The sequence below is a fragment of the Pipistrellus kuhlii genome, unplaced genomic scaffold (genome assembly GCF_014108245.1).
Source record: "Pipistrellus kuhlii isolate mPipKuh1 unplaced genomic scaffold, mPipKuh1.p scaffold_m20_p_7, whole genome shotgun sequence".
In the NCBI taxonomy this organism is placed as follows: domain Eukaryota; kingdom Metazoa; phylum Chordata; class Mammalia; order Chiroptera; family Vespertilionidae; genus Pipistrellus; species Pipistrellus kuhlii.
This window is the reverse complement of record NW_023425573.1, coordinates 16,491,404-16,507,587: the sequence shown is the minus strand read 5'-3', so window position 1 is coordinate 16,507,587 and position 16,184 is coordinate 16,491,404. Positions and strand designations below refer to the sequence as shown.

Here is a 16,184-nt window from a genome sequence, read left to right as displayed (position 1 = left end):
CGGGAGGAGGAGGTTTTTGCTAGCCCGGCGGGAGGTTTCAGAGCAATAGCAACACTCGGAGAAGCCTCTGGGCTCCGCCTGCGTCCCAGGCAGCTTGGCCAGCAGGTTCGGGGGAGACGGCACCGAGTGGAGTCGCTCTCGGTGCATCTGGGGAGCGAGGTACTGGGAGCTGAGTGTCAGGTCGGGTTCCACCCGCACACGCACACCCACGCGCCTTCTTTAGTCTGAAAGCCCAGTTACCAGGAGACAGCGAGGAACGCTTTTGTGTTTGGCTTGTTTACCTAAGATTTCCTTAGCAACATATGAGCAGGCAAAATCCCGTTTGATTGCAGTTTGAGTAGAACATGTTAATTAGGTAACAACCCTGGTTTCATAAGAAGATAACCAGGAACCTTATGACCAGTTTCTTTCCTGATTTTTTTTTTTTTTTTTTTCCAAATGGGTAGATGTCATCGTTTGGTGCTGCCCTATTAAAAAGGAAGGAAGTACAAGGACATCGAGACACTGAGTTGCTTCTTTTAAATATGTTTTTATTGATATTTATAGTGAGAGGAAGGGAGAAGGATACAGAGATAGGAACCTTGATCGGCTGCCTACTGCACGCCCCCAATCCAGGCATGTTTGCTGACCGGGAATCGAACTCGTGATCTCTGGGTTCAGGGATTGATGCTCAACCACTGAGCCACATTGGCGGGGCATGGCACCGTGTTTTTAATCCCTTCATTGAGATAAACGCATAATGAAATATGGCCAAGCACGCGTGAGTGCTCATTGTACTCCTTGTTGAAGTTTCACATGTATGTGTGACCGATTCAGACCAAGATACACAAGATTTCCATTATCCAGAAGGGCCCTGTGCCGTCCCTGTCCCCCCCTTTCCCCCCTCCCTGAGGTGGCAGCAGGACTGATTTCTAACCTGAAGCTCTCTGAGCGTCCTAAGGGGATCGTGAAATGTGTCGTCTGTGTCAGACTTCTTTCACTCGGCAAAAGGGCAGGGGGACTCATCAGGTTATTGTGGGAGAGGGAGAGAGACACACATCCGTGATGGGAGAGAGTCACTGATCGGCTGCCTCCTGCATGCCCCCTCCTGGAGATCGAGCCTGCAACCCGGGCATGTGCCCTGACTGGGAATCGAACCCAGGATCCTTCAGTCCGCAGGCCGACACTCTATCCACTGAACCAAACAAGCCGGGACAGGACTTGCTTTTTTATGGCAGTAGAGGTAGTGTCTTAAATTTTAGGCTTTTGGAAAGTGACTTGAAATAATTTCAAAAGGAATGACTAGGTTTCCCAGGAGTAGTGAGTCCTCATCTCTCACGTTGGGAGACCCAGACAGAGGTTATCCCTGGGGGCAGAGTGTAACGTCCTAGTTTCCTTTCAGGTGCATCAAGCCCAATGACAAGAAGGCCGCCCACATCTTCAGCGAGGCCCTGGTGTGCCACCAGATCCGGTACCTGGGCCTCCTGGAGAACGTGCGGGTGCGCCGGGCGGGCTACGCCTTCCGGCAGGCCTACGAGCCGTGCCTGGAGCGGTACAAGATGCTGTGCACGCAGACCTGGCCTCACTGGAGAGGGCCTGCAAGGTGAGCACTCGTCGGCCATGCCCAGCTGTGAAGCCTTAAAGCACAGGGCTCACCCGTATTGTTCACAGGCTCCGAGGCAGAACCAGTGTATGGAACATGGGATGGAATCGCTGCTTCGTACCCTTTTCCACCCGGGTCATTCTGTGCTAACCTTAATTCATTGTAGAAGTCTCAGTTTTGGGTTTTTGGTGTTTTTTTTTTAATTTATTTTATTGATTTTTTACAGAAAGGAAGGGAGAGGGAGAGTTAGAAACATCGATGAGAGAGAAACATTGATCAGCTGCTCCCTGCACAACCCTTACTGGGGATGAGCCAGCAACCAAGGTACATGCCCTTGACCAGAATCGAACCTGGGATCCCCCCAGTCTGCAGATCGACATTCTATCCACTGAACCAAACAGGTCAAGGCAGAAGTTTCAGTTTTCTTTAAGGTCCAAACAGGGCTTACAAACTCATGCTGGCAACTTACCTGTCCTGTGGTCAGTCAGGAGGGGTTCATAGTTGATCAGTGCATTTGTATGGAGTCATGGAGGGTACAGTTGGACAGGCATGTTGGACCACTGCTCTCAGCCAAGAAGAGGACTAACCTCAGGGAGAGTCCAGGGGTGGGAACGAGGGTCCCACTTTTTACCCAGGTCTGTACGCCTGGGTAGAATCCAAGGTGTCAGTGTCTTTGCTGGCAGGACTAGATGGGAGGCAGGGGCCCTCCTCAGAGGCATGTACATAATAAAATACATGTCCACCTTCCTGGCCCTGATGGCACTCACCCATCCAGTCTCAGGCGGAGCCTGGGCCACGGCAAGCCGCTCCCTGGGGAGCCCCCGGCACTCTCCATGTGCAGGGAGAGCTGCTGTGCTTGGTGGGGTGGGGGATAGGGGAAGAGTCGCTTCCAGAATGAAGTCAGGCCTTGCCTGTTAGTGACCCTCCACTCATTGAAGTCACCCCTTTTGTTGTTTTTAATACATTTTATTGATTTCAGAGAGGAAGAGAGAGGGAGAGAGAGAAACATCAATGATGAGAGAGAATCACTGAACAAATGCCTCCTGCACCCCCTCCCCCCACTGGGGATCGAGCTCACAACCCGCATGTGCCTTCCGGACCTAGGCCAGTGGTCAACAAACGCATTAGTCAACAGAGCCAAACATCAGCAGTACAATGATTGAAATTTCTTTTTTGAGAGCCACATTTTTAAAACAAACTTCTTACGCCACTTCTTCAAAATAGGGGTCTTACCCTGCCTGGCGCTCGGCCCGCGGGTGGTGGGGTGTTCAGTTGTAAAGACTGAGGTCGAAGCCAGGGTCCAGGACAGAGAGATCAGCCACACCCAGGCCTCGCTCCCGTCCCATGCTCTTCCTCGTCCCGCACTGAGCACTCTCTCTCGGGCTCTGTCCACACCCTGATGGGCAGAAGAAATGTTTAAAATGTCCTTGAGAATCAACAGAGTGAGTTAAAAATAGGTCCCAGTCCCTTACACCCACCCCTTCCTGGCCCGGGGGGTCCATCGCTGTGGGTGTATTTGATACAAGTGTTGCTTCTGGGAATGAAATCAAGACCTTGGCCATCGTACCACCTTTTCTTAGAATATGCAGTTCTGAACCCAAGTTTGCTCTTTTGGCATCTCCTGGGCTCGGTTTAATTTGTGGGGTTCCGTCTTGATTCTTCGATAGAAGGATACTCCCTGAAAGAGCGATTGTGCTGCTTGGGAATGGGACTGCTGTTTGGTGCCACGGGGAATCTGATAGCCTGATTTCAGCTCCGATAAGCTGCTTCGGTAACTCGGAACGCTCACTGTTTCCATTGTTTTGCAGGGCTGGTGTGGAGGTGCTGTTTAATGAGTTGGAGATTCCTGTGGAAGAGTATTCCTTCGGCCGATCCAAGATATTCATCCGGAACCCGAGAACGGTATGCCGCCGAAACCTTTCCACTCCGAACGGACGTCGTCATCACGGGGACGGGTCCTCAAAGTCCGTCTTCTTGGGGACGTGACCCCCGATGCTGCCAAGAACGCCCCGTCCTCATTTTATCTCGAATGCCCAAGAGGAGGGACAAGTGCGGGGTCATGGCAGAAGCGCGTGTGTTTCCAACACCTTTGATCGGACAAGGCCATGCAGGAGAGAAATCACAAAGAACCTGTTCCTGCAACGATACCTCGCTAATTCGTAGGAATTGGAGATAAACTCAGTCTGCGTCTGTAATGTCTGCATTATTTAACAATTTAAGGAAAGGCAGCCCTGTTATGTAGAAGTACATGAAGGCACTCAAGAATTTTTTTTAAGTTAAAAAGAGACACTTAAAATTCTACCCAGTAGGACTCTAAGGAAGGCTTCGTGAATGAATAGACAGGGACAGAGTACAGTCCGTATAACAGTTGATTGGCGATTTGGAAATCTGGAGAATTTGGAATGGGTTGCAGATTTTTTTATTTTTAATATATTTTATTGATTTTTTTTTTTTTACAGAGAGGCAGGGCGAGGGATAGAGAGTTAGAAACATTGATGAAACAGAAACATCAGTCAGCTGCCTCTTGCACACCCACTACTAGGGATGTGCCCGCAACCAAGGTACATGCCCTTGACCACAATGGGACCTTTCAGTCTGCAGGCCAACGCTCTATCCACTGAGCCAAACTGGTTTTGGCAAGGGTTGCAGATGTTTAAGAGGAACGAGGCCAGCTCCTCTCTGACTGATAAATGCACCCTCCTGGGTGGTGGGTGTGCAGGCACACCTGAGCTGCGCTCAGCCCTCCCCTGATTCCTCCCAAGTGTCTCGTCTCCAGAATCTGAATGGCGGTGTCAAGGTGCTGTTTGAATTCAGTGCTGCGTGAATTCGTCAGAATCGTTTCCCCGTGGGCTGTGGGCCTTGGTGTCTGTCATGAAGACAGTTTCTTCTCAGCGCGGTGGCTTCCAGCATCGTGCCCTCTGGCCTCCCGAGAACCTCTGTCCGGGATGCCAGGGGTGTGTGCTGGGTCTGTGACGGGCCTGCCTCTTGTTTCCTTGCAGCTATTCAAGTTGGAGGACCTGCGGAAGCAGCGGCTGGAGGACCTGGCCACACTCATCCAGAAGATCTACCGCGGGTGGAAGTGCCGCACGCACTTCCTGCTGATGCGCAAGAGCCAGATCGTGGTGGCCGCCTGGTTCCGGAGATACGCCGTGAGTCCCGCACCCAGCTGCCGCGTGTGCCTCACGTGTTCTGTGCATGCCCTTGCCCCGTGCCTGACTCTCCCAGCGAGCCCGTGAAACACGTGCCTCTGTGGTCCCTTTAGACTTAGTTTTTAATTTTCTTGAATCCTCACCCAAGGCTATTTCCCCAGGGATTTTTAGGGAGAGTGGAAGAGAGAGGGAAAGACAAAGGGAAATATCGATGTGAGAGAAACACACTGATGGGTGGTCTCCTGCACGAGCCCCAAGCAGGGCCTGGGCCAGGGAGGAGCCTGCAACTCAGGTGTGTGCCCTTGACTGGAATCAAACCCGGGACCCTTCAGTCAGCAGGCTGATACTCTACCCACTGAGCCAAACCAGCTAGGGCTCTGGTTCCTTTGTAAAGACGAGAAAACGACGGCATGACCCGTTAGGGAGCTTGTCCACGGTCACCCTGCTGCCGAGTGGCCGTGATGCGATTGGAATGCAGGACGTCTTCCGTCAGCTCAAGTTCCATGTGTCAGAGCGCCTCCCACTGGGGGAGATAGGGTGGGACGTCCCCCTCTCGAACGTGGTCGCGGACCGAAGGAGACTGTGTCCTTTAACCCCTGGGCAGTGGGAGAGTCAGCGTTTTCAAAACCATTGGTTCTTCTCCATTTACTGTAGCAGCGCTGACAGCGGCTTTAATTCCAGAAAGCGGAGGCCACATGTTGGTAGAGTTTGGGGTTTGGCTAAAGGGTTGGTCTTCTTTTTTTTTTTTTTAATATATATATATATATTTTTTGATATTTTACAGAGAGGAGGAACAGAGAGAGATAGAGAGCTAGAAACGTCGATGAGAGAGAAATATCGGACCAGCTGCCTCTTGCACACCCCCCACCGGGGATGTGCCCACAACCAATGTACATGCCCTTGACCAGAATCAAACCTGGGACCTTTCAGTCCGCAGACCGATGCTCTACCACTGAGCCAAACCGGTTTCGGCAGGGTTGGCCTTCTTTAGTTCTCAGACACTTGGCCCTTCCTGCTGGTGGTGGGTCTCGCGTGGCTGCTGCTGGGAGCTCTTTGCCTGGGAAGTGCAGCACTGAGAGGGGTGTGGGGTGTGGTTTGGGGTTGTTGTGTGTTTCGGTATCTTTACATGTTGGTTTCCGGGAGGCACATGGGTGACCAAGAAGCAGTAGCACCAAGTGAGCAACCCACGCTTTCTCCCGTGGTCATCCGAATAAATAATACAATGAACGATAACATGGGAAGGCACCGTTCTGCGTGCTCAGTGCCGCACGCCTGCTTCCGCCCGCCCCCGTGTGTGCTAACACCTCCCCTCCCTCCTACAGCAACAGAAGCGGTACCAGCAGACAAAGCGCTCGGCTCTGGTGATCCAGTCGTACATCCGGGGCTGGAAGGTGAGTGACAGGGATGGGCCTTCTTTACTTGGGGCCTTGGGGTCCCTGCAGGGGGTCCCTCTTGCCTGCTGCCTGTGCCCTACACTGCCAGGCGGGAGGATAGATACTGGCCAGCTGGGGCCCTGGTGGCCCAGTCTGGGCTGCTTCCTCCTCACTGGCTTTCTCTTCCAGAGCTTTGTTCTCGGAGCAGGAAGTCCTTGAACTAATTTTGTGCGTGATCTCAACATCCTCTCGCCCTGCTGGCGAGGGCGGCGGTGTGTAGTCCAGGCTGCCCCAGGGGGCCCTCACCTGTGCACCACCACCACCACCCCCCAGACCTCCCTCTTCCGGCCCCCTGCCGCCTCTCACTTCCTGGCCATCATCTTTCTGCTGCCCTGTAATGCACGCATGGTCAGGAGGTCCTGAGCTCTGGCCGTTCGAGCGGGGAGAGTGGGTAACAGTGGGGCACCTCCTTGGTCTGGAGGTGAGCAAACTACGGGGCACAGGTAGCCTAATGGTTATCGCAGGGCCAGGAAGTAAAGAAAGGTTTTGATGTTTTTAAAGCATTGTTAGAAGACAAAGAAGACAGTTTCATGTAAAAAATGATATGAAATGCAAATTTCCTATAACAAAGGCAGATGTGAACCGCAGAGTTCGTGCACGTAAAGCTTGGTGCCGTCGACCACGCCCACTCTGTCTGCCTCCTGTCTGCGGCTGCCTTCGCACTGCAGTGGGGTGCTGATGAGTGGTCATGTGACCTGCAAAGCCCAACATGCTCGCCCGGCAGGCCTTCTGCGGAAAGTGTTGCTGACCCCACTCGGGGTCAGAGGTACTCAGGCCTGTGCTGACCCTGTCCTGTCGGAGGTTGTGTGGATTGGGCTGAACCTGGAGCCACTACTTCAAGATGCCTGGAACCTCTTCAGAGCAGAGGCCTGGACTCATATGAGCATAACCAACGAACACACACAATACACCGGGAGGCGAAGAGAGGTCAATGGGGAAAAGGGGGGCATAAGTAATACTTTCTTTTTTTAAAATATGTTTTTAGAGAGGAAGGAAGAGGAGGAGAGAGATAGAAACACCAACGATGAGAGCGAATAATTGATGGGCTGCCTCCTGAACTCCCCACACTAGGGATCCAGCCTGTGACCCAGCCATGTGCCCTTGACCGGAATTGAACCTGGAACCCTACAGTCCGGAGGCCGACGCTCCCTCTGCCCTCTGCTGAGCCAAACTGACTAGGGCTGTGATACTTTCAACAATAAGGAATTTTAAAAAAAAGGACATGGGCCCGTGGGCCAGGCGTCTAACGAGCTTTGTCTGGGCCCACGAACATCCTCAGGACGTAGTCCTCCCTCAGCAAATGCCAGAGACCAAATCCGAGCCTGTAGCCCAAGTGCTGTGGCCGCCGGCAGATGGGTCTTTGGCCTCATTACGGAGCCCTGGGTGGGGTCTCCAGCCCAGCGACATCGGGGGCAGGACACAGGGCCCACCTCCAGCCAGGCCTCCTGCCTCCACAAGATCAGTTTCCAGCAACTGCTGGAGAGAAGCGTTTTTGGACGTGAGAATTTCATATTAGCACATCTTTAAACGTTGCTTGAATTAAAACTATAGCTACAGTTACGTCCTCCGATGACGACAATACGGAAAGCGATGGAACGGATTTGGGGGGGTTGTTGGGGATCCTGCAGCCTCAGTGTGAGTCCTGCTCGTTCTGTCTGCTGTGTGCCAGCTTGTCTGGCTGTGGCCCGGTTTTCCCCATCCCACACACAGGCGTGTGAGGCTGCTGTCCCAGGCTCACTGGGCGCTACCCTGTTGGGCTGGATGTGTTTTCACTTAGGAATTCTCATCGTCCATTTTGGGCTAATTAGCAGCGTCCCCTTTTATTTATATGCTAGAGGCCCAGTGCATGAATTCGTGTGCCAGGAGCCCTCTTTGTGACCTGGCCACTCCACACCTGCTGCCCAGAGGCCCTCCACGGCTGGGGTGGGAACACTTGCCTCAGCATCATGGCAAGGAAGCAAGCATTCCGCCAAACCAGTCATGCTGCCCACTCTCAGCAGCTGCCCCCCGAAATTGGGGGAGTCTGGCGGGGCTGAGAGGATTGGGCACCGCCATCCTTGTGATGGTTAATTTGCATATTACCCTCTTATTATATAGGACTAGAAGCCTGGTGCATGACATTCATGCACTGGGAGGCTGGGGGAGGGTTTCCCTCAGCCCGGTCTGCACCCTCTTGCATGCAGTCTGGGATCACTGAGGGGTCCTTAGTACTGCCACGGAGGCGGGAGAGGCTTGCACCACCACCACTGTGCTCACCATCCTTGAGCCTGGCTTCTGGTTGAGCAGCATTCCCCCTGTGGGAGCGCACTGACTACCAGAGGGCAGCTTCTGCCCCCTGGTGGTCAGTGTGCATCATAGTGACTGGTCATTTTGCTGTTTGGTCAATTTGCATATTAGCCTTTTATTAGATAGGATGTTTATCCTCTCTAATAAAAAAGTAATATGCAGGGGAGAACCAAGATGGCGGCCTAGGTAAGCACCTAAGCTGCCCCCTTGCACAACAATTACAAAAATAACAGCTAAAATCAGAACGGACTTCATCCAAAAACACAGGAAAGCTGGTGGCGGAGTGGGAAATCTACAACAGAAAGAAGGAGAGAGGCTCATGAATCAGATTGGAAGCTGCAAAGTGCTGAGGTAGGGAGACACTCGTGCGCAGAGAGGAAGTGCCGCCGTATGGCTGGCTGGCGGGAGGGGAAAGGAGTTCCTGATTGCACTAAACCCTTTCCAACTGTACTGAACCCCAACCCTGGCTGAAACCCCATGAACCCAGGCTCATATGGTTGGAGTCTGGACTGTAGAGAAAGGCACCCAGAGATTCAGAGACTGGGAGAGCCGGGAGCCGTAGAGGGCAGTGTCTACAGTTGCACTCGCAGAGGTCTGACCAGGGAGGTTGCTGCTGCCTTTCCATGTCGGAAGGAGTCAGAAGCTTCAGACTACAGAGACCCATCCCAATTCCAGGCGAGCCCCTGGGGCACCCACGCTCTTGCATGGGGAATCTGAGATGGTCAGGCAGAAACTCAGGGTAACCGCGGAAGGCAGAGGTCAGGCGGAAACTCAGGCAAGCGCACATGGGCCGGGCTGACGGCAAGCCAAGACTGTCAGCTCAGCTCTGAGACTCCGCCCCATCCAAGCCTTCTGCAATTTTGCAAGTCTGATCCTATAAGACTGTCTCCAATACAGAAGGTATCCCAGAGTAGACACAGCTGATACCCACAGCCAATTGGCCTGCAGGTCAGTTCCTCCCAGGGATACCAACAACAATAAAGGCTTAGCTACAACAAGGCTGTACACGCAGTCCATAAAGGGGAGCACCAAGAGTGTTTACCTCAGGTAACTGAGGAGGCTGACCCACTGAGCCATATAGGACACCAAACACACAAAGCCATCCTACCAACTCTGGGAAGTAGCAGAAATGCCGAGACAAGGAAATAGATCTCAAACGAAAGAGATGGAGGAGAACAAAAGGCTGGATATAGAGTTCAAAACCACGGTTATAAGGTTTTTCAAGAATTTCCTATAAAAGGCCAATAAGTTTATTGAGACTCAACTAGAAATTAAACATAAACTGACTGAAATAAAAAATTTTATACAGAGATCCAACAACAGACCAGAGGATCACATGAATCAAGTCAAAGATTTGGAATACAAAGAGCCAAAGGATACTCCTCTGGAGAAGCAAGAAGAAAAGAGAATCCAGAAAGTTAAAGATAGTGTAAGGAGCCTCTGGGACAACTTCAAGCATACCAACATCAGAATTATGGGGGTGCCAGAAGAAGAGAGAGTGCAAGATACTGAAAACATATTTGAAGAAATAATATCAGAAAACTTCCCCCACCTGGCGAAGGAAATAGACTTACAAGTACAGGAAACATACAGAATCCCAAACAAGAGGAATCCAAAGAGGAACACACCAAGACATCATAATTAAAATGCCAAGGGCAAAAGACAAAAAGAGGATCTTATAAGCAGCAAGAGAAAAGCAGTTGGTTACCTATAAGGGAGCACCCATACGACTATCAGCTGATTTCTCAACAGAAACTATGCAGACCAGAAGGGAGTGGCAAGAAATATTCAAAGTGATGAATAGCAAGAACTTACAACCAAGATTACTGTATCCAGCAAAGTTATTCAGAATTGAAGGACAAATAGTTTCACAGGTAAGAAAAAGTTAAAGGAGTTCATCATCATCAAATCAGTATTATATGAAATCCTGAAAGGTATTATTTAAGAAGAGGAAGAAGATCAAGTGAATTAAAAATCCGAGGAACAGAATAAACTGAATATAATAGAATCAGGGTCAAAAAAAGGGAGTGGATTGATAATTATCAGGAGGAAAGGGGTGTGGGGGTGCAGACAGAGACTGGATTAAAATTGTACACCTATGGATGAGGACAATGGCGGTGGGGGAGGGTAAGGGCAGAGGTTGGGGCGAGAACTGGGTGGAAGGGAGATATGAGGGGGGAAAAAGGAGAAACAATTGTAATAATCTGAGTGATAAAGATTTTTAAAAAAGTAATATGCAAATTGACTCATTCCAAGACACAAGATGGCTGTTGCCATGTGATCAGAGATGGCTGTCTTCATGTAGACACAAGATGGCTGCCACAAGGTAGCCAGCAGGGGAGGGCAGTTGTGGGCAATTAGGAGTGACCACACCAGCAGAGGTGGGCAGCTTTGAGGGGGCAGGCCTACAGAAAAGGGCAGTTGAGGAGGGCCAGGCCTGCAGGGAAGGGCAGTTGGGGGAGACCAGACCAGTTAGGGGCCATCTGGGAGCACTTAGGCATCGATCAGGCTGGCAGGGGAGTGGTTAGGGGGTGATCAGGCTGGCAGGTAGAAGCAGTTAGGGGCAATCAGGCAGAGGCAGGGGAGTGGTTGGGAGCCAGCAGTCCTGGATTGTGAGAAGGATGTCCAACTGCCTGTTTAGGCCTGATCCCACCAGGACAGTTGGACACCCCTCAAGAGGTCCCAGATTGGAGAGGGTGCAGGCTGGGCTGAGGGACAAACTCCCCCACCCTCAACCCCCGTGCATGAATTTCGTGCACCAGGCCTCCAGCATATATATATATATATATATATATATATATATATATATATATATATATCATATAGAGAGATAGGTATACATATAGTGTGTGTGTGTGTGTGTATATATATATATATATATATATATATGACATATAGAGAGATAGGTATACATATTACTGATTTCAAACAAGAAGGGAGAGGGAGAGAGATAGAAGCATCAGTGATGAGAGCCATGGATTGGCTGCCTCCTGCACACCCTCTCCTGAGGACCAACCCACACTCTGCATATGTGCCCTGACTGGGAATTGAACCGCGACCTCTTGGTTCACAGGTCGACGCCGACCACTGAGCCGTCCCGCCGCCAGGTGCCCCTTTCCCTTTCCTCTAAGCTGTGGGTCCTCCATGCGAGGAGTGGGTTCTGCGGTCTCTCCGGGTTTTCTCAGGTCACCGCGGCTCCCATTGCTGGCTAACCGTGTGTTCTCCCGGCTGATTCTGCACCGCAGGCCCGGAAGATCTTGCGGGAGCTGAGGCACCAGAAGCGCTGCGAGGAGGCCGCCACCACCATCGCGGCGTACTGGCACGGGACGCAGGTGGGCCGGCCGCCCGCCACGGCGGGCTCGGGGCGTGCAGAGCTGGGGCCCCCCTCCTGGGGCAGGACCGTTCCGGCTGAGCTGAGCACGCTCTGCCTCCGCGCTCTCTGCCGCTCGCTGGGTGCAGGAGGGGGGGCGGGTGGCACGCGCGCTGGCGATGACCGTGTGGCGGTGACGGTGTCTGTCTGCCCTCCTTCTCCGTCGGACACCCGCGGCCGCCTTTCCCGCCTCACGCGCTCTGTCACTCCTTGTCACACGCTTGCAGGCGCGGAGGGAGCTGAGCCGGCTGAAGGCGGAGGCTAGGAATAAGCACGCTATTGCCGTGATCTGGGCTTTCTGGCTCGGAGCTAAGGTACTGACGCGCATCGCGTCCCCCGGCCTGGGGTGGGCCGTCGTCAGCCCGCGGCACTCGCATGGCAGGGTGGATGACTGCGGCAGCAGGGCGCGCGCAGTGCGCGTCCCCGCGGCTGGCGTGCGCGGGCAGGAGCCGTGGGGGGCATCAGTGCCGGGCCAGCTGCCGCATGCATAGATAGGCTAACGGGACTGTGCTTACTAACGAGGGGCTAGGGTAGCTGCTGATTCATTAAAACTCTTCGGGGGCTTGCATGTTTGGTTTTTCCGTTTCCCCCTTCCCCCTGCCCTGCCATGTACCGGCCTCTCTCTGGAGGTATCCCACGGGGCGGGGGGTGGGCGGCGAGGGGCATGTGGAGAATGGTCGGATTTGGGCCTCCGTGGAGCTGCTGCTACCACATGTGGACGGCAGAAACCCCTTAACGCATGCCTTGGAGCCGTGGTCGGCAAACTGCGGCTCTCAAGCCACATGCGGCTCTTTGGCCCCTTGAGGGTGGCTCTTCCACAAAATACCACGGCCTGAGCGAGTCTATGTTGAAGAAGTGGCGTTAGAAGAAGTTTAAGTTTAAAAAAATGTGGCTCTCCAAAGAAATATCAATCGTTGTCCTATGGATATTTGGCTCTGCTGACTAGTGAGTTTGCCGACCACTGGCCTAGAGTGTATTAATCCGTGAAGGAGGCGATGTTCCAGGCGTATGGGGCCGCCCTTGGTTACCCTAAGCCAGATACTCTGTGTGCAAAGAATGGCCTTCTGTGATTTCACGGGAAGCCACGTCCACACAGAGCCAGCTGGGATGGCCACGGAAGAATCCCAGGCATTTCCGCACCAGCTGTTTGTTTTCCGAAACGAAGGCCTCTGGGGGCCCTCGCTGATCCCCAGGCAGCGTCCTGGGCGCTGTGAACATTTTACGTGCCCCAAGGGGCCGGGTCTTTAGAATATTGGTTCCTCGGGGGATCAGAGGTCGGCCCTGCTAAAAATGGGAGCCACGTAGCAGCACAGTCTTGGGTATGTAAGTCACCTTCGCAGCGTGGTAAGCCCATCTCTGGGGGAAAAGCGAGAGGGGACATTTGCCCGCAGAACGGTCTTACTTGGCCACAACCTCCCCGAAGTAGTTCGTGTGTGTTTCCTCTTGGAAATCGGTGGAGAGCGCACTAGTCTCTTTATCTTAAAAAAAAAAACTATATATTTTCATTGATTTCAGAGAGGAAGGGAGAAGGGGAAAGAGAGAGAAACATCAACAGGGAGAGAGAATCATTTGATCTGCTGCCTCCTGCATGCCCCCCTGCTCGGGATGGAGCCTGCAACCTGGACATGTGCCCCTGACTGGAATCAAACCTGGGACCCTTCAGTTCGCAGGCTGATGCTCAACCACTGAGCCACACCAGCTGAGGCGAGGCTGGTCCCTTGAGCAAACAGGGGGACAGAGTCCTAGCAGAGGCAGAGGGACGCGGAGGTTGTGAGCGTGTGCCCGGTCTGCCCCACAAGGCAGCGTGAAGCCAGTGCCCGGGTATTCCTGCCCTTTCACATCACGTGCCTCCGATGAGCGTTCCCCTGAGATTGACTTTTAAACCTACAGATTGTTGCACTTTTTATCTCAGTCTATTTCCCCATTTGGGGCCTTTGCTGAGATTACATTTTGATTGCATGCTACTTTCCGTTTTCTATCCGGGCAGAATTTTGAGGGAGGAACAACCTTTATTCTTCGCATTTTCAGTGGTTGCCTTTTTACACATCCGATCGCATGGCCCCGGGGCTCCCCCCCTCAGCCCCTGGGCTGGCAGCAAAGGCCAGTGTCCCCGAGTTCTTAGGAGCCACGCAGAGCCCCAGGCTGTGTGGAGGGAGGGGGAACGGGGGAAAGGCAAAGGATGGAAGTTAGGGGTGCAGGAGTGCTACCTCAGGGCCACGCAGGCTGTCCTCCCCTGGGACTGTCTCTGCACGGAAAATAGCAGGCCGGCCAGCCAGACGCCGAGCCTGTGGGTGTGTGGGCCTGCCTGCAGGGCCCTCTGCTCCCTGGACCCCTTGCTCCTGGCGGCCGCTGTGGTTGGTCTCCTCCTGGGCGTGTGCTGTCTGCCTCTGGCTGTCTCTCTCACTCTCCGTCTGAAACCTTCCAGGCTCGGAGGGAGCTGAAGCGCTTGAAGGAGGAGGCTAGGCGCAAGCATGCGGTCGCTGTCATTTGGGCTTACTGGCTTGGACTGAAGGTACTGCCTCCCCTCCTCTCCGTCCGGGCGGCGCGGGGCCTCGCACTCGCTAACCGAGAGCTCACGGCTCTGCACTGGCTCCCGCGGGCCATCTTGCTGAATGGTGTTTCCTTTGGAAGACAAAGCTGTACACTAAAGTTTTCTGATCTTGTTGTGATGTATGTCTTTATTTCTTTTTATTATTGTTCCTCATCCTCCCCCAAGGATGTGTTTCCATTGGTTGCTAGAGAGAGTGGAAGGGAGGGAGGAGGAGAGAGAAACATCCATGTGAGAGAGACACATTGATGGGTTGCCTCTCGCACCTGCTCGGTCCGGGGCTGGGGACCCTGCAACCGGGGTGCGTGCCCTTGACTGGGAATCTGATCCACGATCCTTTGGTCCAGTGGCCGAGGCTCCCACCACAGAGCCACACCGGCTGGCGCTGGGGTGTGTTTCTTTAAGTACGAGGTTTTAAAATAATGCCAGGGCAGCACACTTTATTTAAGACTCTTTGTTAGGAAGTTCTGTTTTATGTCATCTTTAGGAGGATGACATGTGTTGTTGTGTGTTTTTTTTAAATTCGTGAGACAGAATTTCAGCAGCTGAGCTGGAAGCTGGCCCAGGTCTGCAGTGCCCGCCCAGCTCGGGTGGAGGGGGGCAGGGCAGAATCTCGCTCTGATGCCCTTCCCCCACCTCCCCTGCTCTGATGGCTGCTGGGCGGAGCCTTCTCTAAGTGACTGTCAGTCTAGTTGCTCAGCATAGGAACCAGAGGATTCTGCTCACAGGTACAGATTTTGACAAATACGAGGACTTTACACGCCAGTGAGGCTTCTAATGTATTTCCAAGCGGTGCTTCCCACTTTAGGTGAGGATGCACGCAGGCAAATGAGACTCTGAGCTCTGGAAAACCTTTAGACATTATAAGGGTTTTGTCTTTCTTTTTTTTTTCTTGTTTAAGCCTCACCCGAGGCTATGTTTATTGATTTCAGAGAGAGAGGAAGAGGGAGGAGAGAGAGAAATCTTGGTTGCCTCCCTTACGCGCCCCAGTCAGGGATCAAACCCACAACCTAGGTGTGTGCCCTGACTGGCAATCAAACCTGCAACCTCGCCGAAACTGGTTTGGCTCAGTGGTAGAGCGTTGGTCTGCGGACTGAAAGGTCCCAGGTTCAATTCCGGTCAAGGGCATGTACAATGGTTGTGGGCACATCCCCGGTAGGGGGTATGCAAGAGGCAGCTGGTCGATGTTTCTCTCTCATCGACGTTTCTAGCTCTCTATCCCTCTCTCCTCCTCTCTGTAAAAAATCAATAAAAAAATATATATATTAAAAAAAAAAACAGAAAAGGAAAAAAAAAAAAAAACCTGCAACCTCTTATGGTGTACAGCCGCTCCAGCCGACCGAGCACCTGGTCAGGACAGGCTTTGGTCTAACCTTCAGCAGCTTGTCCCCCTTGGGAGCCATCCAGATGTCTTAGGTCCCTTTTGATTCCTCTTCGTTATTTTTACTTGAGTATTAATACAGTTCATCTTTTTCTAAATAGTTGAGTATGATTCAGAAACCATTGGCCTTGACTCTGAATAGTATTAGCAGTATCCACAACCTCTGCTTTGAATAATCTGCACTTTCCCTGCGAGTTTTAGCATATAGACTTTTAGTAAATTCACCTTCTTGATTGATTACATTGAATATTTATCAACGAATTTTTAAAGTAATGAAGGAACTTTAAAGATCTTTTGTTTGAAGAATTCTGAACCAGATCTATAGCTACTTTCTAAATAAAATCAAACGAAGGATTTCATTTCCCATTTTACTCACCTGTTCCAATTTGCATCCTAAAAACCATAGGAATGGAGCAAACCCCACCAGGCAGGATT

The 16,184-nt window shown here is 52.3% G+C and overlaps 1 protein-coding gene across 6 annotated transcripts in view; it reads left to right on the top strand.

Moving 5' to 3' along the window:
* The window catches only part of MYO1B (myosin IB), a 137,368-nt gene that overhangs the window by 106,332 nt on the left and 14,852 nt on the right, over nt 1-16,184 (top strand). For 3 of the 6 annotated variants that reach the window (XM_045575324.1, XM_036421606.2, XM_036421605.2), the window contains exons 18-24: nt 1,382-1,582; nt 3,391-3,484; nt 4,582-4,731; nt 6,054-6,122; nt 11,696-11,782; nt 12,048-12,134; nt 14,246-14,332. In XM_045575324.1, coding sequence (XP_045431280.1) covers nt 1,382-1,582; nt 3,391-3,484; nt 4,582-4,731; nt 6,054-6,122; nt 11,696-11,782; nt 12,048-12,134; nt 14,246-14,332 — 775 coding nt within the window. The remainder of the gene's footprint in view (nt 1-1,381; nt 1,583-3,390; nt 3,485-4,581; nt 4,732-6,053; nt 6,123-11,695; nt 11,783-12,047; nt 12,135-14,245; nt 14,333-16,184) is intronic. The other 3 variants (XM_036421607.2, XM_045575325.1, XM_036421608.2) reach the window with 3 other exon arrangements.